General features: G+C 35.2%; 1 protein-coding gene across 1 annotated transcript; it reads right to left on the reverse strand.

Annotated features, from left to right (window-relative positions):
• Window positions 1-7,132: 7,132 nt before the first annotated feature.
• On the reverse strand, window positions 7,133-8,099 carry LOC127121127 (protein MAIN-LIKE 2-like). The gene is made up of 2 exons (XM_051051717.1): window positions 7,913-8,099; window positions 7,133-7,811 (listed from the first exon to the last, which is right to left on the reverse strand). The coding sequence occupies exons 1-2, from the start codon at window positions 7,970-7,972 to the stop codon at window positions 7,170-7,172; spliced, it is 702 nt and encodes a 233-aa protein (XP_050907674.1). The 5' UTR covers window positions 7,973-8,099; the 3' UTR covers window positions 7,133-7,169.
• Between the last annotated feature and the right edge of the window lie 5,981 nt (window positions 8,100-14,080).

Raw genomic sequence — 14,080 nt, forward strand, 5'->3', positions numbered from 1 at the left:
AATTTGAGTTAGAAAAACCAATTAAAAATTGGTGACAGTGAAGTTAAATATAATGAATAAAGGCTATTGTCGTATGTAGCATTGGTAGGTTGTGAAATTTGAACATGCTTTATTTTCTCTCTTGTGTGATTGATATCATTGATTTGTATTAGTTGGGTTGGGGTGTTGCATAAAGTAAATGATAATGCATGTTTGATAGGCAACAAATAGAAGTTTATATTTGATATTGATACTTTGGTTAAATTTTTAATTCAATCACTTGACTAAAATTTATAATTGACTCAAGTTTGAATTAAATTATGAACTTGTGAAATTATTATATTTTTAAATTTTTTAGATATTGGTGATTTTTTTAGACACCGAGTCATTCGGTTCAATTGGTTTAATATCTCTATAGTTTTTTATAGTGACATGTTTATTCAACAGAATTTTTCGGTTTTATCCGGTTTAGTCATGTGGTTTGACCAATGGCCTAGTGGTTCGACCAATAAACCAGTGACCCAATACCTTCACAGGTCTGATGACCGGTCCGATTTTTAAAAAATTACTCTTTACCCTCAACCTTGTATCCCTCAGATACATATATATTTCCTCACCCAAATCACCATGTAAGAAGGATGTATTCACATCAAGTTGTTCTAGCTCAAGATCGCCATGAGCAACAAAACTCAATAGCACTCGAATAGAAGTATGTTTTACTATTGGAGAAAATATCTTATTGTAATCAACCCCTTATTTTTGTGCAAATCCTTTGGCCACTAGATAGCCTAGCCTTATACCTTATACAATCAAACTTGTTAGGATCCTCCTTTCTTTTGTGCACCGACTTACAACCAATAAAATTCTTAGTACTAGGTCCCAAGGTCTATATAAATACATTACCCCCTCAAAGGAATACAGAGATTCTCAAGTCATACATATTTATCACTACTCAGAGAGCACTGCGCTCCTAGTAGCCTTACCACACCATCAACATAATCGCACGTCTGCAACTCAGTTGCGTCGACCTCCAACAGGGTTCTCTCACCTCACGTGAGTTGGTCCTTAAACAACCTAAAACTACCATACATGGATTTTCTCCATCGTGAGCAAGCTATCACTACCCAACCCCTTGTAGAGGGAACCTATACACCATGTACTTTTTGACAAGTACAAAGGTCTTGCTCAGAGATACGAACATGTGGTGTTAAGTGCGAGGTACTTTAGAGCTGTGGAGAGAGTTAGGGAACTTGAAACACATGTTTCGGTGTCGGAGAGCATGATCCATGCAGAGGTATAACCAACAATTTAGACATTTTCTTCCGCCCGTCTTCTTGGATGGGCCCCTTGTCTCGGGGCTGTTTGTTGTTATCCTTGGTTGCAGAAGCAAATCAATCATTAAGCTTCTTTCTCCACTTTTCAAACGACGGCATAAGAAGTGTTTTATGTATCTATTGATTAATTTTTTTTTTAAAAATAGTTTAATGAATCGGTATCTTAATTAAAATATCGAAATATTATTTTAGATATTTTGGCAGAATTGTATTTCAATTCTGAAAGGAATTAAGAGGTTTATATTCTTTTATAAAAACATATTGTTTTATGTATCCTAATAATGTATTTTATCTTGCATTTTAAAAAAACATATATTAATTTTTTAATTACTTTATCAACGGAATTTTGTTAGTAATATTATACAACATTTTTATTTAAAATATATATCAGCTTCCCATTCAAATAACTCTCGTATCACCTCTTTTTATTGATTATAGCATTCTATTTATTTAGAATAAAATCCCATATTATTAGGTAACAGAAAAAGAAAGAAAAAAAAGGAAATTTAGATAATTGAATGTGAAATATATATAGTAAACTATATCTTGTAGATTATAGTAATTATGTCACATCCCACTTATACTACTTTAACGTTTTTAAGATGGAAGCAACATAGTTCCATTCTATCAAATGTTTCCGTTAATACTTTATTTATTGTTTGTTTTTGTATTATAAAACTTCAAAAAAAGATCCCATGTTATTAGGAAACAGAAAAAATATATATAATTAAATTCATTCACAATCTTAGCTTAAGATACCATATGGCTCTTATATTACTCACTAAACCGTTTTTAAGATAGATTCAACATAGTTATAAATAGTCTTCCTTACTTTCATTCCATCAAATAAAACATAGTATTTGGTCTCTTGCCCTACCAAGAATCATGAAGTGCAAATGTTTTACAAAGGAAGAAAGTGGTTTCATTGATACTATGGTAACCTCTGAAGATGATGATGATATTATGGAGAAAAGTGATTTCATCGTTATTAGTGACGATGATGATACTACTAATGAAGAGAGTGATTCCATTATTACTATTGATGATGATACTAAGGAGGAAATTGATTCGATTGTTACTAGTGATGGTGAAGAAGCTACTAAAGAAGCAAATGTTGATGTAATATCCTTATCTTTTCTTGAGAAAGATGATTAGTTTTTTTCTCCATGGAGTTGGAACCCTAATAATGCTTTCAACAATGACAATGCTTCTACCAAAGAAAAGGAATACCTTTCTTTTCATCCCGAATCATATTTCACTTATCAGGTAATTTTTTTTCGATTTAAAATTCTTAAATGATCAATTGTCTTTTTAATTCTTGATATATAAATAAATTGTCTTTTTCCTAATTTGTTTACAGATTAATGATCTCAAGATTCATGACGAAAATGCTCAAGAAAATTTTAAATTGTATTCAAGGTAAAAATATTAAGGATAATTAACCTAATTTTTATGTTTAAATATTGAACTTCTTTATATTATTTTATATCATGACTATTTTTTTAAAATCAATGAGTTAAACTCTTTTGACTATTGTAGTTATAATAAGTTGTCCATTTTTTTTCCAGATCACGCTCAACAAACTTGTATCCAGCTCCACTTGTGATCACAAAAGCAGTTACTCACCTTCCAGTATTTTATTATTATGAAAACAGGAAGTGTAACAGATCAAAGAAACATAGTTATGCTATTGTCAAAATCATGTCCAGAATTTAGAAATATTTAATTGATTTTAGTATGGTTCAGTGTTTGGAACCAAATTGTTTTTGCTTGTAGAACATATTCTAATTTGAAGTACCAACATTAAATTTATGTGACATTTTTAAAAAAATAATCCCAAAATATATTATTCACGTAAATTTTTAATATGTATGTATTTAAGCATATTTTATTTTATGGTTTATTTTTAATTTATATTTTAAATTCAAATTCATAACAGTTATAATTTATATCATTTATTGTTTGTTTTGTAATATTCAACTTTTAAATAAATATCATGTTATTAGGAAACAGAAAATATATATATATATATATATATATATATATATATATATATATATATATATATATATATATATATATATATATATTATATATATATATATATATATATATATATATATATATATATATATATATATATATATATATATATATTTAATTGGATGAGAATTTAAAATCTTATTATCTTAACGTGTCACACAAACACCATCCTTATATTATTAACTAAACCGTTTTAAAGATAGAACTCTCTTTAGTTTCATTCCACCAAATAAAATAAAATACTTATATGGAAATACTGATAAATTCATATTCTTATAAATATTTAATATGAAAGAAAAAAAAAATTAATTTATTAAAATTTAATTTCTTTTTTAATTAAAATTATGAAGGAGAGAGAAAAATTTATTTATATTTTTTAATTAAATTTTTTATAATTAATTATATGTATAATTATGTGTTATGATTGTTTAGATCTAACAATTTTCTTTAGTCTATTGCCATATCAAGATTCATGATGTGTTATTTCACGATTTTGAAAAGTTAATTTTTATGATAATATTTTTCATTGTCCTTTTTAAATTATTTTATTTAAGTGATAACAAATTTTTTTGCTGAGAAAGATATTAATCAAAATATACCAAATATAAGACCAAACATATAATTAATTATTCTAACATTATATTTTTCTTTTCTCACCTGATGAGTTTTTTTTTGTGTGAGTAAATTAATGAGAATAAATAAAAAGTAGTTAATACAATATCACATATGCAAATGAATTGTTAAACCTTCTTTTGAAATTTTATCTCAAAGATTTTCAATTAGATGATTAGAAATAAATAAAAAATATGACTTTTAAAGGAAAAAAAAAGAAGAGAGATAGATGCCTATGATTTAAAGAAATGATTTAAAGGAAGATTTTCTTTTTTCCTTTTTTATCTATTTGCTAAAACTTATCTCGTTCATTTGCCAACGAAATACAAGAAGACATGTGTCATTTTTATAATAAAAGTTAATAAATTTTCAGTTTAATTTGACTTAATACATAGGTGGGTGAAATAGTCGGCAAATTTATCGAGATAACCCACTTTTTCGAAGAAATTCCCAAAATACCCCACTTTTCAGGAAAATTTCCAAAATACCCCACTTTTAGAAGGAGGCGCCAATTGGATTGGCGACCCTCTTAAAAATTGCAAGGAGGCGCCAATTGGATTGGCTAGGGCACCTGCCCTAGCCAATCCAATTGGCGCCTATGTGTAATTTTTAAGAGGAAGCGCCAATCCAATTGGCGACTCCCTTAAAAAAGCCTCAAATGAAAAAACCTCCAACATGAAAGTTGTAGATCTTTTCAAGACAATGAATTTGGATATAAATTTTGCATCATTTGGATTTTTTATGAGAAAGTTATGGGCAGTTGAAGTTGGACATCTGAGTTTTTCAACTATTATCTGACCTATAATGTCTTGCATTATTTCATGTGTTTCTTTTAGGAATATGAATTTTTGTCCAACATAACAAATGAAGTAGACATCTTAAATTTTCCAATGCACTTGGTCCCACCTCAAAATAATTAAAAATGAGTGAGTTAGGTCCTTGCGAACTTGACCTAAAATTAGGGTTTCTGTCAAAACATATGTATGTGAAGTTGGCCAAAAGGGACCAACTTCAAGCCCTTCTGTTTGAATGATAAAATTCTCAAATGATAAAACCTTCAACATAAAAGTTGTAGATCTTTTCAAGATAATGAATTTGGACTAAAGTTTTGCATCATTTGCAATTTTTATGAGAAAGGTATGGGCACCTGAAATTGGACTCTTTGACATTTTAACTGTTATCTGACCTATAATGTTTTGTATTATTGCATGTGTTTGTGTTAGAGTTATGAATTTTTGTCTAACATAACAACTGAAGTAGAGATCTTAAATTTTCCAATGCACTTGGTCCCACCTCAAAATAATTAAAAATGAGTGAGTTAGGTTGTTGCGAACTTGACCCAAAATTAGGGTTTCTGTCAAAACATGTGTATGTGAATTTTGCCAAAAGGGACCAAATTCAAGCCCTTCTGTTTGAATGATAAAAGCCTCAAATGAAAAAACCTTCAACATAAAAGTTTTAGATCTTTTCAAGATAATGAATTTGGACAATTTTTTTGCATCATTTGCATTTTTTATGAGAAAGGTATGGGCACCTGAACTTGGACTCTTTGACATTTCAATTGTTATCTGACCTATAATGTTTTGTATTATCATATGTGTTTATTTTAGAATTATGAAATTTTGTCCAACATAACAATTTAAGTAGACATCTCAATGGAGTTTCAGTCAAAACATGTGTATGTGAATTTTGCCAAAATGGAGTTTAGACAAAGAAACCTAATGTTTGGAGTTTACACAAAGATAAATTTGATATAATACGAATTGATATTAATAAAATTTGGATTTTACACAAAGAATCCTAATGGTGATGACCGGGATCACCTAACCGACCTCCGGTCCCACATCCCCTAGCTACCCTAACCCTTGGCCCTAACCCACGTTGACGATTCTGCACCGGTGTTTGTTCATCTGATGGTCCAGGAGCGTCATTACCTCCTACAGGAGAAGATCCGTTGAGGTATTCAGCCAACTCAGCATAGTCTTCAGTATTCAATGATGGTGTACCGGCGTAGCTGAGCTCATGACCCATGCCAGAGAAGTTGGGGTGTGGTTGACTCATGGATGGGCGACCGGGACGGTTGAAGGGAGACATGGGTGATAATGATGGGTCTAGGAAAGGTTGGAAAGGTTGCTGGGGTGTTTGGAAGAGATATGGTTGTGGGATGTTTTGGTATTGTGATGTTTGGGGTTCTTGGCTACGGTAGGTGATGGGGCGGTTAGTGTTTTGGCTAAGGCGACTTTGGTAGGGTGATGGTGTGGGTGCGAAGCGATGTTCGGTCTGAGGTTGATGGTCTATTTGTTGGTGGTGGTATGGGGGATGTTCTTGGTATTGGGGTTGGGTGAATGGCATGTTTTGGTTGTATGTTTGTGTGTTTGTGGAACAGAAAGTTTGACGGATAGGTGGTTGTGAGTAACCGGGCTGAGAATGTTGTTGGGGGTTAGATGTTGATCCTTCTTGTGTGTAACTTGTCTGGCGTGGGTCGTAGAGGTACATATCATCGGCGATGAATTGAAATCCAACCGATCTGTACCAAGCCATATAAGTACGACTTGGTTTTACCTCATTTGGCATGACTGCGTCAGTTAAGACATGGTCATGACGGTGCTTCCACTTGCGACACTCTGATCTTGCGAAGGTTTACCAAGGGTTGTAGTTCCATTGGTCGTTCACTTTACGCATATGCCATTCTCCTAGGCTAGCTGGGGGGTCTGGGATATTCTGGACCATACCGAACTGCAGCTTCACACGATCGGTGTTGTGCATCTCCACTGTTGTGAACCGTATTATCGGTGTGCATGCTGTCCATACGGCTGCGTCTTCAGGGTTGACCTGATGCTCATGATCCATATTAAGGTATGGACGCCAAATGAACTGAAATGTTAAAGACGATAGGATTTAAATGAATGTAGAAAAAGTCAACATAATATGACGAATTAATGAAGTTATTTTGCTTACGTCTATCGGTCGAAGGTGATCCAACAGGTTGCGATACTGAGTAATACAGTGTCTCGGACATCTGCTGTAATTCATACCACGTGCCGACCATCTACACCAAAAAGTTAAAATAAATTAGTTATGGGTACTAAATTGTAAGGAAGTAAGTAAAGATATAGCAATTTAAACAACTTACTTTTTTGCATATGGAAAAGTGAAGGGGTTGTTATTGACCGGTGCTAGAGACGGTAGTCTTGACCATCCTCATGCTTGTAGCAAAACAGCACATCCAGAAAATGTCGATGTGTCTTTGTGGGAGTTTTTGCACAACGAACTATAGAGATAGGCTAGACATGCGGATCCCCAACTGTAACTACCTATTCTATCTATATGTCTAAGTAAAGGTAAGTACATAATATGCATGCTAGAACCACTACCTTCGGGAAATAAAAAGGATCCTAGTAACAACATAATGTAACATCTAGTTTTGATTATTCGAGCATCTTTGGTAGAATGCTCATCTAAATATAAACTATTATAATATGACTTTAGGCGTGAGAGTAGTATACCTTGACCTCTAGCATTATCATCTAACAAATCAGTGTCTAAAAGCTCCATGCAAATTGAGTTTGCATAGTTGGTCTTACCATTAACAGCTTTGCCTTCAATTCGTAGTCCTAAAAGCATGTAGACGTCTTCTAACGTCACGGTACACTCACCGGTTGGAAACCAAAATGTGTGTGTCTCTGGCCTCCATCTTTCGCATAAGGCTAGAATGAACTTGTTATCTATAGACCAAGACATAATCTTGCTAATGTGACCAAAACCGGCGAGTTCAACATAAGGTTGAATCATCGGGTCCATTGGGACAAATTCGTGGACTCGAGTTCGAAACCTTGATACATCCTATAATAGAAATAATATAACACTTTACTAAGTTGGTATTTCAAAATAAAATGGGGTTGGTGGAGATGAAACATAAAAAATTAGTATAAGAAAAAACTTACGTATGTTGCGATGTTTGCAACTGTTCCTCTGTGTGCTTCGCCCATTGTGAGTAAAGACATATTGTTGGGGAGTTGGTGTAGATGAAATTGGAAGATTTTGTTGAAGATGAAATTGTAAAAGAAGTAATGTAGATGAAGTAGTGAGAATGTTGGTGTGGAAGAATTGTTGAAGGAGTGGATGAATTTATAGGCAAATGGAGGAGAGCATAAAAAATTGTGTTTGCATGGTGTCTCCACCTCATTTGGCGACCATGTACAATAATAATGAGGGGGCGCCATTCAAATTGGCGACACCATAGGGTACATGCATGCAAGGCTAGTTCTGAATGCTTGGTTTCGAGGACTGACTCCATGGGGGCGCCATTCAAATTGGCGACCATGTACAAGCCTTAAGTGTAGGCGCCAAACCAATTGGCGCCACCATCTGCATGTATGACACGTGGCATTGCTGTCTCCTGCATGCTGAACAACTCACTTATGGATGGCTTGCATGATTGACACATCATCTCTGACCATCTTAGGTGTCTGACACGTGTTTGTCTTGTCTCCTGCATGCTGATGACTAGCTTCTTGATAGCTTGCATGGTTGACACATCATGTCTGACCATCTTAGGTGTCCGACACGTGGTTTTCTTGTCTCCTGCATGCTGAACACTCACTTCTTGATAGGTTGTTTGTCTGACACATCATCTCACACTGTCTTGCCTGACTGACACATCATCTCAGAATTGTCTTACATGTCCGACACATGGCTATCTTGTCTCCTGCATACTGAAGAGTCACTTCTTGATAGCTTGCCTGGTTGACACATCAACTCACACTGTCTTGCAGGATTGACACATCATCTCAGACACGTGGCTCTCTAGTATCCTGCATGCTGAAGACTCACTTCTGTCTTGACTAGCTAGCATGCTTGACACAACAACTCACACTGTCTTGCATGACAGACACATCAACTCATGACTAGCTAGCATGCTTGACACATCAACTCACACTGTATTGCATGACAGACACCTCATCTCAGAACTGACTTGCATGCTTGACACATTATCTCAGAGTAGCTTCAATGTCCGACACATCATCTCAGAACTCGCTAGCATGTGAGACACTGATACCATCTATTTAAGTGTCTTACTATCAACATCCAAGACACTTCACTCACATTCATATGCACTTGCAAAATAGTTTTCATCTCCAAAATGTCATCTTCATTATTATACAGTGTCAACGTTCACTGCAACGGTGAAACTTTTGAGTCTGAGCTTCATGGTTTTTGTTTTAGAAACACTGATACCATTAGAGTCACGTTGAAGAGAAATGCAACCTTTTTGCATTTGAAAAAAAGAATACAATCCTTTATAGGATCAGGTATTGTGTCAAAGATGACATATCAAAATCCTATATTTTTTTAGAATGGTCAATGCAAGGTTTTCCCCCTTAAGATACGAGACGATGAAGATGTTCAAAACATGTTTCTTAGTCATGAACATTCAGGCATGGATTGTATCGAGTTGTACATTACTCTACAACCATGTATACCGTCTCAACAGTCTCAACTAACCGATCAGGATGCAGCTGGTAAAGATGCTGCAGATGATGCACAATGGTCAGATGAACTCAACCCAGAAGCAGAAGTAGAAGTCAACGTTGTTGATGAAGAAGAAGAGGAGACTGAGATACAGGTTGATCACATCCTGAACAACGACGATGAAGATGAGGCTCAACCACCACCAATACCTCCTAGTCATGCCTACAATCCTCCTCAACATATGACAAATATGGATCTTCACGACGATGAAACGTCCGACAGTGTCTTCTATAATCCATATCCGAGACCAGTAGGTGAATTAAAGGTGGGAGACATGTTTCGTACCAAAGAAGAATGTGTCTTGGCAATCAAAAAATTCCACATGAACAACTTTGCTGACTTTACAGTGAAACACACTGATTCTAGAAGGTATGTTATCGAATGTCGTAACATGCTTTGTAAGTTTCGTTTGGCTGCATCTTACAAGAAGAAAAATGACTCCTGGGAGATCGCTTCAATAGACCCACCACACAGTTGCGTTGCAACTAACGTTGAACAAGATCACCGTAAAGTGAGCACAGCTTTGATATGTCAAGACATTCTACCATTGGTAAATAAAGACCCATCAGTGAAGGTGAGTATAATTATATCCCATATCCGAACAACATATAATTATACTCCATCTTACAAGAAAGCATGGATTGCGAGGACAAAGGCTGTTGAACAGGTTTTCGGCAACTGGGAGGATTCATTCAAGGAATTACCACGGTTTTTATGGGCACTAAAAACTTATGTCCCAGGAACTGTGGCAATTCTGGAGACAGTGCCAGCAATGATGCCAGACGGAACCTGTGCTACAGGTAATAGAATATTTCACCGTCTCTTTTGGGCATTTGACCCGTGCATCAAAGGTTTCGCTTTCTGCAAACCTCTCCTGCAAATTGATGGCACCTGGTTATACGGAAAATACAAGGGTACTTTGCTCATGGCAGTTGCACAAGACGGTAACAACAATGTATTTCCCATTGCCTTTGCTCTTATTGAAGGTGAAACGGCTGGTGGATGGGGTTTCTTTCTTCGACATCTCAGAACGCATGTCGCTCCACAAGCCAATCTATGTTTGATTTCAGATAGACATGATGCCATTGAAAGTGCCTACAACAACCATGACAACGGATGGCATGATCCTCCTTCTACACATGTCTACTGTATCAGACACATTGCACAAAACTTCATGCGTGCTATAAAAGATAAGAATCTTCGCAAGAAGGTGGTGAATGCTGGGTATGCTTTAACTCAACCGTCATTTCAATATTATCGTGATGAGATTCGACTGTCTAATGAAGACGCGGGGAGATGGATAAATAACATCCCAGTAGAGCAGTGGACAAGAGCATTTGACGGTGGTTGTCGATGGGGCCACATGACAACAAACATTGTGGAATGCATGAACGGGGTTTTCAAAGGGATTCGAAATCTGCCGATAACCGCCTTGGTAAGATCAACCTATTATAGGTTGGCTTCTATGTTCGCAACCAGAGGTGAAAGATGGAGTGCAGTGTTAATGTCCGGACAAGTATTCAGTGAGTGTTGCATGAAGGTCATGAAAGAGGAGAGCATCAAAGCTACGACACACGTTGTAACAATGTTTGACCGTCATAGACAAAATTTCAGCGTCCAGGAAACAATGGGCAACAACGAGGGGAGACCAAATTTAGCCTACGCTGTTAGACTACACAAAAGTTGGTGCGATTGTGGAAAATTTCAGGCCTTCCGCATACCTTGCTCCCATGTCATTGCAGCATGCGCTTATACTCGTCAAGACGCTTACACCCATTTATCTGATGTGTACAAGGCCAGCACCATCATGAATGTATATAGTCAAAGCTTTTCAGTACTACCAATGGAGGATTACTGGCCTCCATATGAAGGAGATATTGTTTGGCACAATGAAGAGATGCGTAGAAAGAAGAAAGGAAGGCCAAACAGCACACGTATCAGAACAGAGATGGATTCCACAGATAAAATGATAAGATTATGTAGTATCTGTCGTCAACCAGGACACAACAAAAACAACTGTCCCAATCAAGGAGCATCATCTAGATCTTAAGATTTTTGTAACATTTTATCTAGATCTTAAGCTTTTTGTAACATTTTATCTAGATCTTAAGCTTTTTGTAACATTGTATTTCTGTAACAATCAATCATTATATATCATTAAGTTCTTGTTACAACGAGTTTCATAACCAACAACAGTACAAAACATCTGAAAACATAAATAATTCTAACTGATTACAACAATCAAATTAATGTCGTCTCGACCGAACATAATTTCCCTAGCATCCTTATCAGTCTTCATTCGCACCCAACCAAAGATACTGTCAAGTCTCTCAATACTTCTGATTTTTTCCCCTTCTGGTATTTTCCCGTCTAACCATCGAACCAGCTCCCTCTTCAGTTGATCTAACGTGGTGATGTTCCAAAACAGCATCAGCAATTGAGGTTTGTCTCTCGCATAAATCACCTTACCGTATCGGCGACGAACACCAAACATGATAGCCAAATGATTATATCAATTATGGAACAATAGGTCACACAAGGCATCTATTTATAAGACCAAAAAGGCATTTTATGAGGGACTCGCCAATTGAGTTGGCGCCTCCTTTTAAAACCTACACATAGGCGCCAATTGGATTGGCTAAGGCACCTGCCCTAGCCAATCTAATTGGCGCCTCCATTCAAGTTTTAACAACAGTCGCCATATGAACAACTTTCATGTTCATCAAAAATCCATTTGAAACTTGGAAGCTCATCATTCATTTCAAAACATTATAGGTCATTTTGACAGAAACCCTAATTTTGGGTCAACTTCGCAGGGACCTAACTCACTCATTTTTAATTATTTTGAGGTGGGACCAAGTTCATTGGAAAATTTAAGATGTCTACTTCAGTTGTTATGTTGGACAAAATTTCATAACTCTAAAAGAAACACATGAAATAATGCAAGACATTATAGGTCAGATTACAGTTGAAAAACTCATAAGTCCAACTTCAACTGCCCATAACTTTCTCATAAAAAATCCAAATGATGCAAAATTTATATCCAAATTCATTGTCTTGAAAAGATCTACAACTTTCATATTGGAGGTTTTTTTATTTGAGGCTTTTTTAAGGGAGTCGCCATTTGGATTGGCGCCTCCTCTTAAAAAATACACATAGGCGCCAATTGGATTGGCTAGGGCAGGTGCCCTAGTCAATCCAATTGGCGCCTCCTTGTAGTTTTTAAGAGGGGTCACCAATCCAATTGGCGCCTCCTCCTAAAAATGGGGTAGATTGGGAATTTTGCTGAAAAGTGGGGTATTTTGGGAATTTCTTCGAAAAAGTGGGTTATCTCGGTAAATTTGCCGAAATAGTCATGGAAACCATTCTTGGATTTTGTTAAAAAAAATATTCTTAAATAATAGCAATCTCTTTTATAGATTATCAATTGTTCTTTTACTCTTTAAAAAAAAAACTCATAAATTTTTCTCTATTGATTTTGGTAGAGCGGGAGTGAAAAATTAACTCCTAATAATGATATGAAATATATAACTCATTAAAGTTGAGAAGGAAAATAACTTTTTAATAATATAAAATTTTTAATATACCAAGGAATATATGTTTTTATCGAAGAAAGAAATTGATATATTATAAGAGAAATGAGAAATGTTACTTTGTTATACTTTGTTATTTGTATTGATGTTGATATTATGAACAAATTTATGTTTAATTTGTATAGTGTTTTATATACTATAAATTATGAGAACAAAATTTTTCATAAACATAATCCACCAATTTTGTTATTTTTCTATTATTACTCATAGAGAAATTGGCATTTCAATTTTACTTATTTTTATATTTAACTTTGGCTAAATACCCACAATTCTTCATCACATTCGTAATTTGAAATATTCAAATTTTGAACGAATATGAAATAATACTTAGCAAGTTCAAGCAGTGTTGGAACTTGCTACTTACCGTAACCTTGGTTAACCTGTTTGCAAGATTCTCATAAGTGTGTACCTTCGTAAGAGAAATATGACATTCCTCTACGACATCTCATACAAAATGATATCTTACATGAATATATTTGGTGCGAGAATGATGAACCTGATTCTTAGTCAAATGAATTGCATTTTGACTATCACAACTCAGATCTGTTAAGAATGTATCAAGTGTGAGTAGTGTGGATAATAGTCCCACATTGGTTAAAAATGTGGAGACTGGAGCATTTATAAGTTAGAGAATCCAACCACCTATCACCTTAAGGTTTTGGGTGAATATGTGGTGTGTCTCTCACAAAAGTGTTGCTCTAAAAAGAAAAAATCTCACAATGTTCAATGCTTCATAGTGAAAAACTCCCCCAACAAATGTTATCATGAGTCTTTGGTTTCAGAAAGGGACCGACTTACTTGTATCGAAAGTCAACGGCGTCAGTGTGGTGAATAAGAAACGTTTCGTTGAAGAGTGTCAACGACACCAATGTGGTGAATAAGAAACGTTCTGTGCGATACAAGAGTTTGTGGAAGTAAGAAGAGCTTTCACTTGAGAGGGAGCATTGTTGACTCACACTTAAGGGGGGTGTTGAGAATGTATTAAGT

Source organism: Lathyrus oleraceus, chromosome 2 (genome assembly GCF_024323335.1).
Source record: "Lathyrus oleraceus cultivar Zhongwan6 chromosome 2, CAAS_Psat_ZW6_1.0, whole genome shotgun sequence".
Lineage (NCBI taxonomy): Eukaryota > Viridiplantae > Streptophyta > Magnoliopsida > Fabales > Fabaceae > Lathyrus > Lathyrus oleraceus.